At 33.4% G+C, this 13,666-nt stretch overlaps 1 protein-coding gene across 5 annotated transcripts in view; it reads left to right on the plus strand.

Moving 5' to 3' along the window:
* ATP8B (ATPase phospholipid transporting 8B) overlaps positions 1 to 13,666 on the plus strand; it is a 232,894-nt gene that overhangs the window by 196,481 nt on the left and 22,747 nt on the right. For 2 of the 5 annotated variants that reach the window (XM_085946068.1, XM_085946070.1), the window contains exons 5-12: positions 535 to 740; positions 1,338 to 1,468; positions 1,976 to 2,175; positions 2,717 to 2,935; positions 3,415 to 3,523; positions 3,655 to 3,806; positions 7,856 to 8,044; positions 11,045 to 11,224. In XM_085946068.1, the coding sequence (XP_085802194.1) occupies positions 535 to 740; positions 1,338 to 1,468; positions 1,976 to 2,175; positions 2,717 to 2,935; positions 3,415 to 3,523; positions 3,655 to 3,806; positions 7,856 to 8,044; positions 11,045 to 11,224 (1,386 nt within the window). The remainder of the gene's footprint in view (positions 1 to 534; positions 741 to 1,337; positions 1,469 to 1,975; positions 2,176 to 2,716; positions 2,936 to 3,414; positions 3,524 to 3,654; positions 3,807 to 7,855; positions 8,045 to 11,044; positions 11,225 to 13,666) is intronic. The other 3 variants (XM_085946069.1, XM_085946071.1, XM_085946072.1) reach the window with 2 other exon arrangements.

Consider the following 13,666-nt stretch of genomic DNA (forward strand, 5'->3'; position numbering starts at 1 on the left):
GGGGCGCAGATCACACGTCATTTCCGAAGCGCCATTCGCGGCCGACTGAACTCTAAAGCCACTCCGGCCCGTGCCGCGCTACTTTCGTGACTTTATTTTTTTTGTTTTCGTTACCGCTGCCTGTGCGATGTTTTCGTAACGAATCCGCCCGGGTGGTCAAGACAAAAGCATGTTCCATGCTAAATAATATTTGAATTAAACTGAATATAATATTCTATTTTACTGAATTTTTTGGTGAAGCCTAATAATCCTGAATGAATGAAGTAACTGTGTGTTACTTGGCATTACTGTGACTCACATTTTAATTAGTGTACATTCATATTCTTTTTCTTTACTAATGGTTTACCTCCGGTTAGTCAGCAGTATTCATTGCTGCCATTCAAAGTAGGCAACACAGGTTGACTTTAGTCAGGCAAGTTCACGGATTCATCAGAACATAATATTTTGTTATATTATAGTTAAATGGTTTGGTGCTACATTATTTTAGAGACGTAAGTGAAGGGGAGTTGAGAGAACTGTTTCTGTCGATTGCAGCAAAGGCATCAGAGCGATTCTCAGGTGAACAACCGCAAGTCGAAGGCGCTGCGCAATGGCAAGCTGGAGGACGAGAAGTGGGCCACGGTGCAGGTGGGAGACGTCATCCGAATGGAGAACGACCAGTTCGTGGCCGCAGACATCCTACTCCTCTCCACCAGCGAACCCAATGGCCTCTGCTACATCGAGACTGCAGAATTGGATGGGTAACACATCCATTATTCAAACTTATGATATTTTTAATTAGACTACAAAACTGCAATGGTAAATTATATAAAACTTACCATCAAATACAATCGTTTTTCAATTGTTCACAGATATATTTGAAAAGCTTCTCAAGTTGTCCGACCCTCTGTTGTACCTTTGAATCTCGGTTTCTGAGGGAAAATTTCTGGCTTCAGATTTTTGGCTTCTCGCCGAGTGTTCTTCCTCCTTCTTTCCTCTACTTTTTAGGCCCGTTGTAGAGGCCATAAAATTTTCTGAGCGACATTCCAAAAAGCTCAAATTTAAAATTTCTCAGCTTTTAAAAAGTTTGCAGTGTTCTACCGCAAGTGAGAAGGCCTCTTCTCATCAAGTTTTGGCCTTAATAGAATAAATTAGAATAGAAATAATTCACACTGGCGCACTCCAACCAGGGTTTTGAAAAGTTACTCCTAGGACATTTTAAAGGTCACCTAACATCCATTAACAGGTGTGGAGATGTGATAGCTGTTTTTTATTATTAAATAATATGAATATTATTATTATTTAGTTTACCATTCGGTTATCTCCTTACAATTTTTGGATTTTCTTGTGTGTTGCAGAGAAACAAATTTGAAATGTAGGCAGTGTCTGGTGGAGACAGCGGAGATGGGCCAGGATGAATCGCTCATCGGGACGTTTGATGGTGAAATCATATGCGAAGTGCCCAACAATCTTCTCAACAAATTTGATGGTGAGTTATAAACAATTTGTGCCATATTTCAATTCCATTCTGCCAACATCCAAAATTGTAATTTCTAGCTCTGGCTACCTAATCAACCACACTTAGAACATTAAAGTGCATCTATTCTTTACACAAGACTGCTATCGGTAGCTATTGAGGGTAGTTTTGTATCAAAGTATTAGTACTTATTGTAACAATTACAATCAGTTAGTTGTAATTGTTACAATAAGTGCCATGTTTTAACAGCACCTCTTGGCTGTACTAAATTTTAGAACGAGATAGACAGTTTTGACTGTTTAGATGGCTAACTTATTGTAACAATTATATTACTCCAATACAAACATATGATAAATTACCCTCGTTAACCGCCGATAGTGGCTGATAGTAGTCTTGTGTATAGAATAGATGTGCAGAAATGTCATGAAGTGTTTTAATATCAGTCTTGTTATTGTCAATCTTTTTGGTAGAATAAAATATCTTGATTTATTGAAATGTTTGTTTTGTTCATTGCTCCAGGTGCCTTATCGTGGCAAGGAAAAAGATTTCCCTTGGACAACGACAAAATTTTGCTGAGAGGATGCGTTCTCCGGAACACTTCGTGGTGTTACGGTGTGGTCATCTTCGCGGGCAAAGACACAAAACTCATGCAGAACAGCGGCAAGACGAAATTCAAGAGGACCAGCATCGACAGGCTGCTGAACTTTCTCATCATTGGGGTACGAATTATAATCATGCTTGCCTAGCAAAGATAAATACATTTTATCATATTCCAAGAATTGTGCAGTTTTAGAGTTCATATTATACTAATTCAAGGGTGTTATCTCATCTGCAACAAAACTGACTTAAGACCAATTTAGCCAAAAGCACATTAGCCATCTGACGAATGCAGGTTCAAGTCTTGTCTTACACCATATTTTTTTTAAAGATTTTTTCTAATAGAAATGTTTCTGAGGCGTTTCCAAATTATCTATGAAAATAATCTACTTGTCAGAATAACCTAAGTTTGATGATGTTTCTTTAGAAGTATCTTCAGTGGCAAATTTTAGGTATGTGCAATCCCGAGGTGCTGACAGGCTTGGAGGCCCCTTGAAAAAAATTGCCAATGCGATAAACCACCATTGAGTGTTGAAAAATACAGTAATTCACAAGATTTTTTTATACTTGAATGATTTTTTTAAATTCTGGTATTTTCCGACAAAGCAACTGCCTCATCTGATTCTTAGCATTCATAGTATAATTTGCATTTTCTGTGTCCAGATTGTGTTTTTCCTGCTGTCGATATGCCTGTTCTGCATGGTGGCGTGCGGCATCTGGGAATGGCTCTTTGGGCAGAAGTTCCAGGCGTTTCTGCCGTGGGACACGCTGGTGCCGTCCGAGCACCTCGGTGGCTCCGTCGTCATCGCCTTCCTTGTCTTCTTCTCGTACGCCATCGTCATGAACACCGTCGTGCCAATTTCCCTCTATGTCTCCGTCGAGGTAAGCTACTAATTATACCAGTTAATTATCCATTTCTGTAAATACTGTATGTGATCCAGCGGTGAATAAATTTGCTATTCAGTTGTCAATATGTCTTTATTATTACTTGTAAATGGTAGTTTTTAATGATTAATTAATTAATTATAATAAATTATAGAGTATTTAATAACGATCAGGTCAGATCATTAAATTATGTGGACTAGTGATTATACTTTTCTTCTTTTTTCCTTTATGTAATATGTAATTTCATATTCATATTTGATTAAAAATGAACAAGTATTCAACTGGTATACAATTAGTGATAATAATTAATTTTGAACAAGAAAACGAATTAATGCTATGTTTAAAATTATCTCATTCCATCGTTTACTATATTATAGTCATGCATGTGAATACTAATATGCATGTAAAGGTATTTCTATATTTCAGAATCTCTTCTATTAATTGTATCATTAACTCATTTTTGGTGTAAATTTTAGGTGATACGATTTGCTCAGAGTTTTCTGATCAACTGGGACGAAAAGATGTACTATGAAAAAACAGGAACCGCAGCCAAAGCTAGAACTACTACGTTAAACGAAGAATTAGGTGAATATTTTATCTTCGATAATTATATTCTGTTATAATTTAGAAAAAAAACAGAAAGAAACTATCGCAAGCCTCATTTCGTGAATATTGTCTATTTTACACATGTCAATAATATTGGTGTTTTTCCAAAGGTCAAATACAGTACGTGTTCTCTGACAAGACGGGCACGCTGACGCAGAACATAATGACGTTCAACAAGTGCTCCATCGCGGGGCAATGCTACGGAGACGTCATCGATGAAACTACCGGAGAGATCATTGAAATCTCCGAGGTATGCTACAAAGTATGGCAATCACATTTCATCATTCCTCTATACATTTTACTGACCATTTAATTTTTTTTCTAGTAACCTTATATCGGGGGTGCGATTCTCGCTACTGTGACATGTGATATTGATTTTTTTTGACAATTGACTATCAATTTTTTGTTGTGCAGTACCTACTGGATGCAGTTACCTGCAGTCAGTCTAAAACTTGACTGATGACAAACAAACTCTTCATTCTTCTAGTCCAAATTAATGATCAGATTGAGTATCATTATATCGATAATTTGTCAAAAGCCAAATTACTTTCATTTTTAAATAAATGATTTATTTACCACTTTGACAAAATGCTAATTGATGAAAGCTCCATTCGGCTTGAATAATTTTCTGCCATTTGTGGATCGGCCTGAGGTTTTGGCCAATTTTTGTTCATAGGAAATACCAGACAGATGGTGCATTGTCTCTCTACCATGATAAAAAACTGTCACTACTCAACACTCTTCGTAGAGGAATCTTCGATATGTTATCATCATCGCATGTCATAGTTTAAAGAACGCACCCTCCGAGAGACATTGGATTCATCACCAGGGATGCCGTCTTGAATTTTCATGTAGTTCGAGACAGTCTTTAAAAAATCAACATAACCGAATTACATCTAATCCATGATGACATTTCTTTTGACAGATCCGGATAGTGTTGCCACTTTTAAACTCTTATTCCAGCGTTGAAACTTGTAAATTGTTCGAATTGAACCCTGACTCTGGTAATCGTAATGCTATATTGAAATTCTATGCGTAAATTAATTGAAGCTTTTACATCTTTTCTTATACCTATTCACTTTTGTAAATAAAAAAATTGTTGATTAGTTTTCCTTTACGTTTTTCGATTCATGCCATGTTAACAATACACAATCGTTCATTTGCTGAGAGCTTTTGAATTGGTACTTTTTTTCTAGATTGTCACAAAATTTTGGCTTGGCATATGTATAATATTACTTAGTTACATTCTAGAATTTGTATTTCAGCTATCCATAACCCGAGGACTCGTTTATTATTTATAGTCAGGCTGAAATTGAAAATTCCAATCGTAGTGCCAGTTATTGCTTATGCAATGCTTTAAATAATTATTTGATAATGAAACAAAACGATAAGTTTAACAAACTAAATATTTTCAATAAAAAAAAAACTATTTACATTCCATTGGAAGTACATATTATTATAAGCGATGCTAGTACATACTTTGATTACAGCTCGCAATTGCACTCCACAGCCTGACTATTAGGCATTGGCCCCATTCTAATAATATTGATTATCATCTAAAATACTGCTGTTGCAGGCTTGATGTATAGTTCTCTCTGGTCATTCATTATAATAGAAAAATTATTACATTGTGTGGTTCCCATTTGTAAGTTAACTTCAATTCATATTATACATTATAATTGAAGACCTATAACGAAATAAATCTTTTGTGACTGTATTTATTTTAATAAAGTTTCAATGTAACCAGGCAAATTAACCGTTGATATTAAAAATATTTTACCGTTTCAATAAATAAGATCAAAGTTAAAATATGTGATTCATCCAGGGTTAGTTATTAACGCCCGTTTAAACATATTTATAAGTTTCACTGGAGTAAAACAAAACAATTATTATAAATACTGATGCATGTTATATTGATATTTTAGTAAGAAGACATAGTTGCACATTTCTATAGAGTTTTGAGAGACAAATCCATACACAGCATTGCCTTGACGTTTCGAAATAATTGAATCTGTCGGTTTATTTTTGACGTATGACGCACTGAGTTAGAAGAGATGTGCATGTTTGATTGTGTTTGTTTACATTAGATAAGTGTGTAAATATGTGTGTCACAGTCTGATCGCACTTGTGTTTATTATAATTATTTCTTGGTTTGTTTTGGATGAGGAGTTTAATGATAGTTTTTTTTTTTATATTTATTGTTTATTAGCTCTGCATTTTTAATGAGGATTATGATATGCCATTTTCAAGATAAATATTAATGACATCTTTACTTAACTTTAAAGAATAAACACACATGGCAAACATAATTTTATTGCTTTTTTAAAATTAAGTATTCCCAGTGTTTGATTAAGTTGGTTATGTAATATTTTTCATAGACAATATTCTTCCAATTTCGATTATTTAAACATACAAGAGTCACTTAATTATATTCCATTTTCAAAACGCGAACTGGGATAAACTCTGCATTAGGTAAAATCGATAATGACTATGGGATAAATATCTAAATGTTTTGTGGGGAATACTATAAATCACTCATTTCACCGTGACTTCCTTAAAATGATCGAATTACGTTTATTGCATAATGTCCATTATTGTCATTGTATTGTCAATATGATGTGTGAATTACAAAATAATAAACAGTAATTTAAAATAAATAACTTTGAAAAGAATCGGAGACATACCTATTGGAAAAATCTTAAAATAGTGTAGGACCTAGTGGGATTTGATTGCATATCTTTCGCTATCCTAGAGACAGCTGTTACGATTAAACTACCGACCCAATATTATTTAATAACAATACTATCGAATATCGAAGGTGTCTTCGTATTCCATGAATGATGGCTTTTAATCGTTGTAATGTTTGTTCCAATCTTGCATTTTTCTAGTACGTATGTTTATGAAACTTTTCCTAATTATGTATTTTCAATGAAGATTGCCGCATTCTTAAATCCTATATATATAGGTTCGAACAAAAAAAAAAACAGTAATTTATCTGGGATGTTTCACATTAAGTTCTGTTTGTTGTTATAAACATTTGTTAATTCTACAGTTACAGGAAGCTTGCAAAGAGTTGATCACGTCTTGTTTTTTTTTTTTTTTTTTTTCTTCGTATTGTATATTTTTGTCTGGAATGATTGGTTGATTGGTGGAGGTATATTTTATTAAGCATGCCATTCAATTTCTCTAAACTGTCACGCCGAATGTTAATTGACACTATTCACTATGAAAATATAATGACAGCACTCGTCAGCACTAGCAATCTACTGGGACAATCCTCACATAATATGTAATAGAACTTTCATTTTATACCGCATTCACTTTTGCTACACCGGCTACAGAGGATGCCTTGATTTGTACTCGCGTTGTAAGAGAGGGAGGCTGGTTTGATGAGCATAAGGTGAGGCTGTACCGTCTCACCGCTCGTGGTATCAGTCCCGTTGTCTTGAACAAGCGTACAAATCATCACTCATTGAATATTCACCATTTTAATATTGATATGCGGATTTTGGAATATATATTATAAAACTACTGATATATATGGTAGAATTTTAGTACAGAACTAGTTATCTCAATATGATTCTATAAATTTTTACAAAATGTTAGTCTTGAATATTAGCAATTTCAATCTGTAAGGAAACTTGAGTTAAGTCATTTTTAATGAAATTGAGTTGAATATAATAAATTCATTATACTGATTAGTAGTGGTAGAGAATAATGGATTAATTGAATAATTATGTATGATTATTTCTTACATTCAGATAGATGTTAAAAAAGTAGTGATATAAGTGCATTTTGTAGGAATAGTGAACTATGTATACATAACTCCGTTTTATCAAAAACTTGACTCAACCGATTTTTCCCCACCACAGATATTTTAGTTTTTACACCATTATGAATAAATACTCAAAATAGTGTAACAATTATAATGATTATCGATGGTATTAACCTCTTACCTAACCTCACATAATCGATTTAAATTATTTATAATGGAAATATTTTTAATATTTGTTGTGTAAAATGGGTTCCGCATATTCATGCACATTGTACATTTTAAAGATATACAAACAACCTAGATAGTAGCCAATCCTGCAATACTTAGCACATTACACAGAGCACATAGTATTGTAGGTTGTACCGCATGGTCATTGGTCATCACAGAAATAAACAAAGACGTGCATAAAACAGCGGCGACCGACCGCGCCTACAGGATGGTAACCACGCATGTTTTCATTATTATTTATTATTATTTGTTTTCTTTTTTATTTCCATTCTCATTTGTTGTCTACGAACAACCCGTGCACTACCCAGTCGTCCAGTCCAGGGAGCGCGGCGCACGACGCCGGGAGAGTCAGAGGACACGGATCAGGATTGAATAGTAGTCACGCCGCCCTGCTGGTGGCGGAGGTGGACTTGGGACGAAGCACCCCGGGCCCGAGGGCGCGCCTGGTCACCCTCCCGCAACCTCATAATGCACCAAACACACCGCCCAAACGTCGTGTAGGCATCCATATTGTATATTTTGCGTTGTGCTTCTCACCTCTCCACTTTTTTGCGGATATTTCATCATGCTAACGCGACACTTGACTATTCTTTGAGCCTAATTGAATCCTTTTACAAATTTGAAAGGAAAAAAAATATAAAATGATTCTTAATAATATTAAGAAAAAATTTTAATTGTATAGATATTATATATGAAATAATGGATTACATCCCATACTTCACGTGTTCAATATCTTGAGCAGTCTGCACACAGAGAATTGACACAACCTTACTACTTAATCTCAACTCGTCCGAGCACCATCTTGTACGGATAGATTTTTTTTTATAGAATCACAATGTTTTCATTTACTCAACTGCCAAACATTTAAAACAGATAAATGCCATCAGACGAAGAAGCAGTGATTTTGTCGTAATATTGGGTGCATTCGTCATTCAAACGAATTTGTGAATGTCAATTAAATTAGGTATAATTAACGTGACCATTTATTTTTTTCTTCAAAACAGGACATCTACTAACTTTTAGGTGTATGTATTCAAGAAAACGCATTTTTCTTCATGGTTTTTATTTATTAATGAAAAGAACAGGAATGAAGACGTGAAAATAAATAATTTATGTAGTCCTATATTATTGTGAAGAACAATGTATATATTTTGGTTGTGATTTCAAGTAAGAATGAAATTCTTGGCAGGACTTCTTAAATTTACTTTGGTAATTAACATTGCCTTAAGAACTGCGACTTGCAACTTTATTTTTTTCTTAAATAAGAGAAAAGACCCTTTCTACCGGCGTTTTCATATTGATTTTTTTGACTTTTCGCATATTTTTTTGAAATTGTTGCCGTGGGCTGCTCTCTTTCTAAAAATGGGACATTTCGGCGTCCCGAAGCTGTGATTGGGGAAAACGGGATATGCTACCTAAACTGTGACCTATGGTCACGTTAGGTATAATGGATAAAGTTGACGACTTGAGGTTGTGTTGAATTTGTATGTGCAAGACCGTTTAGATGATGATTAACAAACACTGTTTTCTTGATTAGAGATCAATACTTGATAATATTATTTTAAGGAACGTAACACGTGTCATGGGATGGTTAAATACTATAATATAATTTTATGTGGAGAATTACGAAATTTGAAATTAAATTTAGAAAAAACAGCTCAATTTGATACACAAATAATAATATACATATCAATCTAATCTCTAAATGGGGTTTGTATTGTATTAGATTTTACATAATACAGAAATAGTTTTTATAAATGCCTACAAAAATAAGTAAATCGCTTGCATTTTTCTTTTAATTTATGCCATTTTGGTTACACTTCATGGAAAAATTTTCCCATTTTACAACATTTACGCCATCCTTCCAGCTTTTTGTTGTATATTTATTTTTGTAATTTAGATGTCCAAATTCAACATACAAACTATTTTTCTCTAAAAATGAATTACATAATTCGTAATTTACGAATTATGTATTAAATAGGTACACATTTGTAACAACTACTGATTACAGAGACTTGAATATCGTATTATTTCTTTAGGTCATTCGATTTAATTACCTTTTGTATTATTCTGAAAAATCCTTTTCACAATATTATAAGTACTAAACATGAATTAAATAAATTACTTGAAAATCAGTCTTTTCATCATTAAAATATTTATATTCTTCATTTTGCACGGAGTTAATAGGTAAATTGACATAATTTTGTGCATTGTTTTTCTGATTGACTTTTTGACCATTTTTCTTTAGAATACATTGCACCATTTTGTATTTAGTATCATAGTTCTGCATGTGACCACATTTTTTAATTTAATGTCTGCCTGTCATATTATATTGTAATGTTTTCATAGTTAATCTGTTTTCACTTCTGCATATTAAAATAGTTATTGGACACATATTCTATGCATCCGAGGTGTATGGGATCTTTCTGTGTGTATTATTATTCTAATATGTCAAATTTTATAAAACGGCAATGATCGAACTCAACAATGGAAGTTTTAATGCATTTATTTACAAAGTGCTTTCACATTTTTTCATGAGCTATAATGAAAAAACTTAATTGTAACGCCAGTCTCATTATTATCATGATATAATAATTTATAAATATCATGTTGGATAGAATTATTGTTAATATATGGGGTTCTGGGTTTAGTATTACTCAGTGGCGAGGGTGGAGGTGGGCTGTGGAGATCCAACAAAAATAGTGCACACTAAACTATGTCAGTCATACTTATTTGTTTTAATTGAACTAAAAATTACAGATAGCTGTTGGTTTTTAACATTCGATTAAACTCTGCTTAAACCAAACCAGAAAAGATAAAAAATATTTTTCTGTCTACATAATGTCTAAAGTTATGTATGATTTAATGGCATAATTTTGGATATCTTATAGATATAAGTACATTTTTTATCTAATATCTATAATGGTTTTCTTTCGACAGTTTTTTAATTGAATTTAAAAAAAACTAACCAAGACCATCTGCAATTTATATTCTTAGTTTAATAAAAATAAATAAGTATGACTGACAAAGTTAAATGTGCTCTATTTATGTCGGGTCTCCAAAGCCTACTTCAACCCTTCGCCGCATTGACCATTATGAGTGAAAGTAATCGTAACTACTTTTTTAGGGAAAATGGTTGAAAGCCATTCGCCCAACCTATTGGATCATCTTCGTTCTGGAATGAAACACATTGACTTACATTCCAAATTACAAAATGGAAATTTGGGATGTAATTAAATTATTATCATGTACAATGTACAAAGTATACAATTGAAAATTGTAATGACTAAATTTACACACTCAATCAATTGAGATGCGTGTTAATTTATTTTTGTACATCGCCACGTTATCATTCTGGACATACTAAATCTGTTTTTGTTTCGATAGCCAACACGTGTGGCAAATCTATCAGCCGTCAGGATGAGACGTCTACTGTATGTAAGATTTGTCTTTTTATTTCTTTCTGATGTTGGATTGTTTGCCTTGGACGTGCGCAGGCGACGGAGCCGTTGGATTTCTCGTTCAACCCGGACTTTGAAACGGACTTCAAGTTCTATGACAAGGCTCTGCTGCAGTCGGTGCGGCGGGGAGACGAATCGTCACATAGCTTCTTCCGTCTGCTGGCCCTTTGCCATACCGTCATGCCAGAGGAGAAGAATGGCCGCCTCGAGTATCAGGTATGACATGTCTCTTAGATTATATATGATATGAGATATGATTATTTAGCAAACTTATGCACATTTAGTACAGCTGTTTTATTCTGAATAATTTCTGAAATTTCTTGAAGCTATTATGTAGATACAATCAGTGGCTTTATCCAACTATATTTTCTTGGGATTTCTGATATAGTGTAGTTTAAAAGCTAAAAGAGATGTTTATTTGGAAGGAGAATAACTGCAACCAAATTGGTCTGTTTATCGATATATTATATTTGGTTACATGTAAATTGTACGTAAAACATTTCACCGTGGCACAGTTCGCCGTGAGCTTTCTTATCGGACCATATACTAAACTGTCTTCAATTTTCACTGATTTTGACATAATTCGATATAATTTTACATAATCCAGTATATCGGCTATTTTGAAAATTTGTTTGCCGCTGGCTTCCTGTAAACCGACAAGAACTATGTTTTATTTAGACATGAATTTTATGTCAGTACTAGACGACCCGAAGCGGCTGGACGGTCTTTAATTTAATTTCCGATACAACATATCACGGCGAAGTGTGATACGGCGAACTGCACACGTACAAGTTTCCGGACACAATTATATTTATACAGGGGGCCCTCGACTTTCAAACATTCTACTTTCGCACAATTCATTATTTTGTACATTTCTTGCAATTTAGATTTTTGTTGATACTTAATGCAAAAATTGTGCGCTTCACTCCCTGCCACCTTCTCAAATATGTAAAAGGGTGGTATTTAACTTTCTTTCGACGAATTAACATAACATTCGAAGTTTATAAAGAAAACACTTGATTGCTAATTCGCCTCGTTAACTTTATTATACATAGTACTCATTGACGAATAAATATTTAAAAGTACACTTTTTGATGTTTTTTTTACATACCTCTTCTTTCAAACATTCAAACACATGAGCACACACAAACACATTTGAGGAACCAATTAGGTGCGAAGTCGATGGCCGGATGTATATCAAGATTGCAGGGATGTTATGGCAAAAATTAATTATTTACGTAGAATGTCATTTTTCAGCATCCCAAAAATGCGTCAGCTATTGAAGTTCATTTCTCAAATTTTTCTCTTATAATATTGTAATCTGTCATGCACGCCATTTTGGCTTGGCTCTGTCAATATATTCCACTTACGTGAGTGTGAAGTTGGCTGGAGGTTGTCATGTATTTTTTTTTTTAATATTGTTTGTTCTCACTTCGTAGACGCCTCGGTGTTCTGACTGTATTTTTATATATTTCCATTCCTTACTTTTATAACCTTTTTAAATGTCTTGTTGTGAATTAATAATTTGTGATGTCCATGATTTATTTAAAATATCATCGCCTTTCAGGCAAAAATCGCTATTTACAAATGATTTTTATATGATAATCTTCAACAGTTTATAAATGTAATAGTATGTGATGAATAGATTTTGTAGGCTATGGGTCGTATGCATGAGATTCCCAAATACTTTATAGGCTATATACTGCTCATTTCGCACCGTGAGTGTAAAACCATAGCAAGTGCAAATTTTTCAATTTCGAGATTTAAATGCAAAACAACTGCAAAAGTCATAAACTTGATAATGTATAATTGAAGTTACTGCAAACTTAAAAATTTTCATTAAAAAAGACAGATATTTGGGTTTTACAATACAAAGATTTACTTCCATTGTTAATGTAAAACCATAGTATCTGCAAATGATTATCCATGACTAATTGTGAAACCCGAGCATCAGACGCATTCTTTTCGTGAATGCAATGTGGCATTGTTTTTATTATTGTGATAGCAGGCAATTATTGAAATGATCAGTGTTAAGACTTTGATAACGCATCCAGACGTATTCTACAACACATTATTGTTTCCTTTGATTCAAGTAATGTAGTGCAGTGTATTTTGTTTTTATCAAATATGAGTTTAAGGATTCGAATGATGGTGGAGTTAGCTTTAAAAGCTGAAAAACTTCTAAAAAGGTAAGACTTTGTGATAAATATTATACTAAAATGATATACAAAACTAACCTTAATATTATTATTGTTATGAAACTTATTATTATCGACTTATCTTATGTACCTATGTATTTATTTTATGCACCTACAATAATAAACTCTTTCAATTAACACAACAGTATATCAATCAGATCTATGATATTTTTGTTTTTGCAATGTTACAAGTTTTCAAAAATGTGACAAGTACATTTCCTGATGCTGAAGAACCCATGTTGGATATAGATAAGGATGCTGCTGGTTTGCAAGAGGAACAATACCCATTATAATATAAGCTTTTTTCAACCAAACAAGGACCTATGTGACTTTTGTGAAAAATATAAAAATTGCAGTGGCGAAGAGAAAAATATAATTCAAGTTAAATAATATATGACATTCATCAAAAAAAATAAACAATTATCGAGAACACAGAAGGCGAAAGACGAATAAAATAGTA

This window comes from Rhyacophila brunnea, unplaced genomic scaffold (genome assembly GCF_057557595.1).
Source record: "Rhyacophila brunnea isolate RB1 unplaced genomic scaffold, BYU_Rbru_1.0 scaffold_19, whole genome shotgun sequence".
NCBI lineage: Eukaryota > Metazoa > Arthropoda > Insecta > Trichoptera > Rhyacophilidae > Rhyacophila > Rhyacophila brunnea.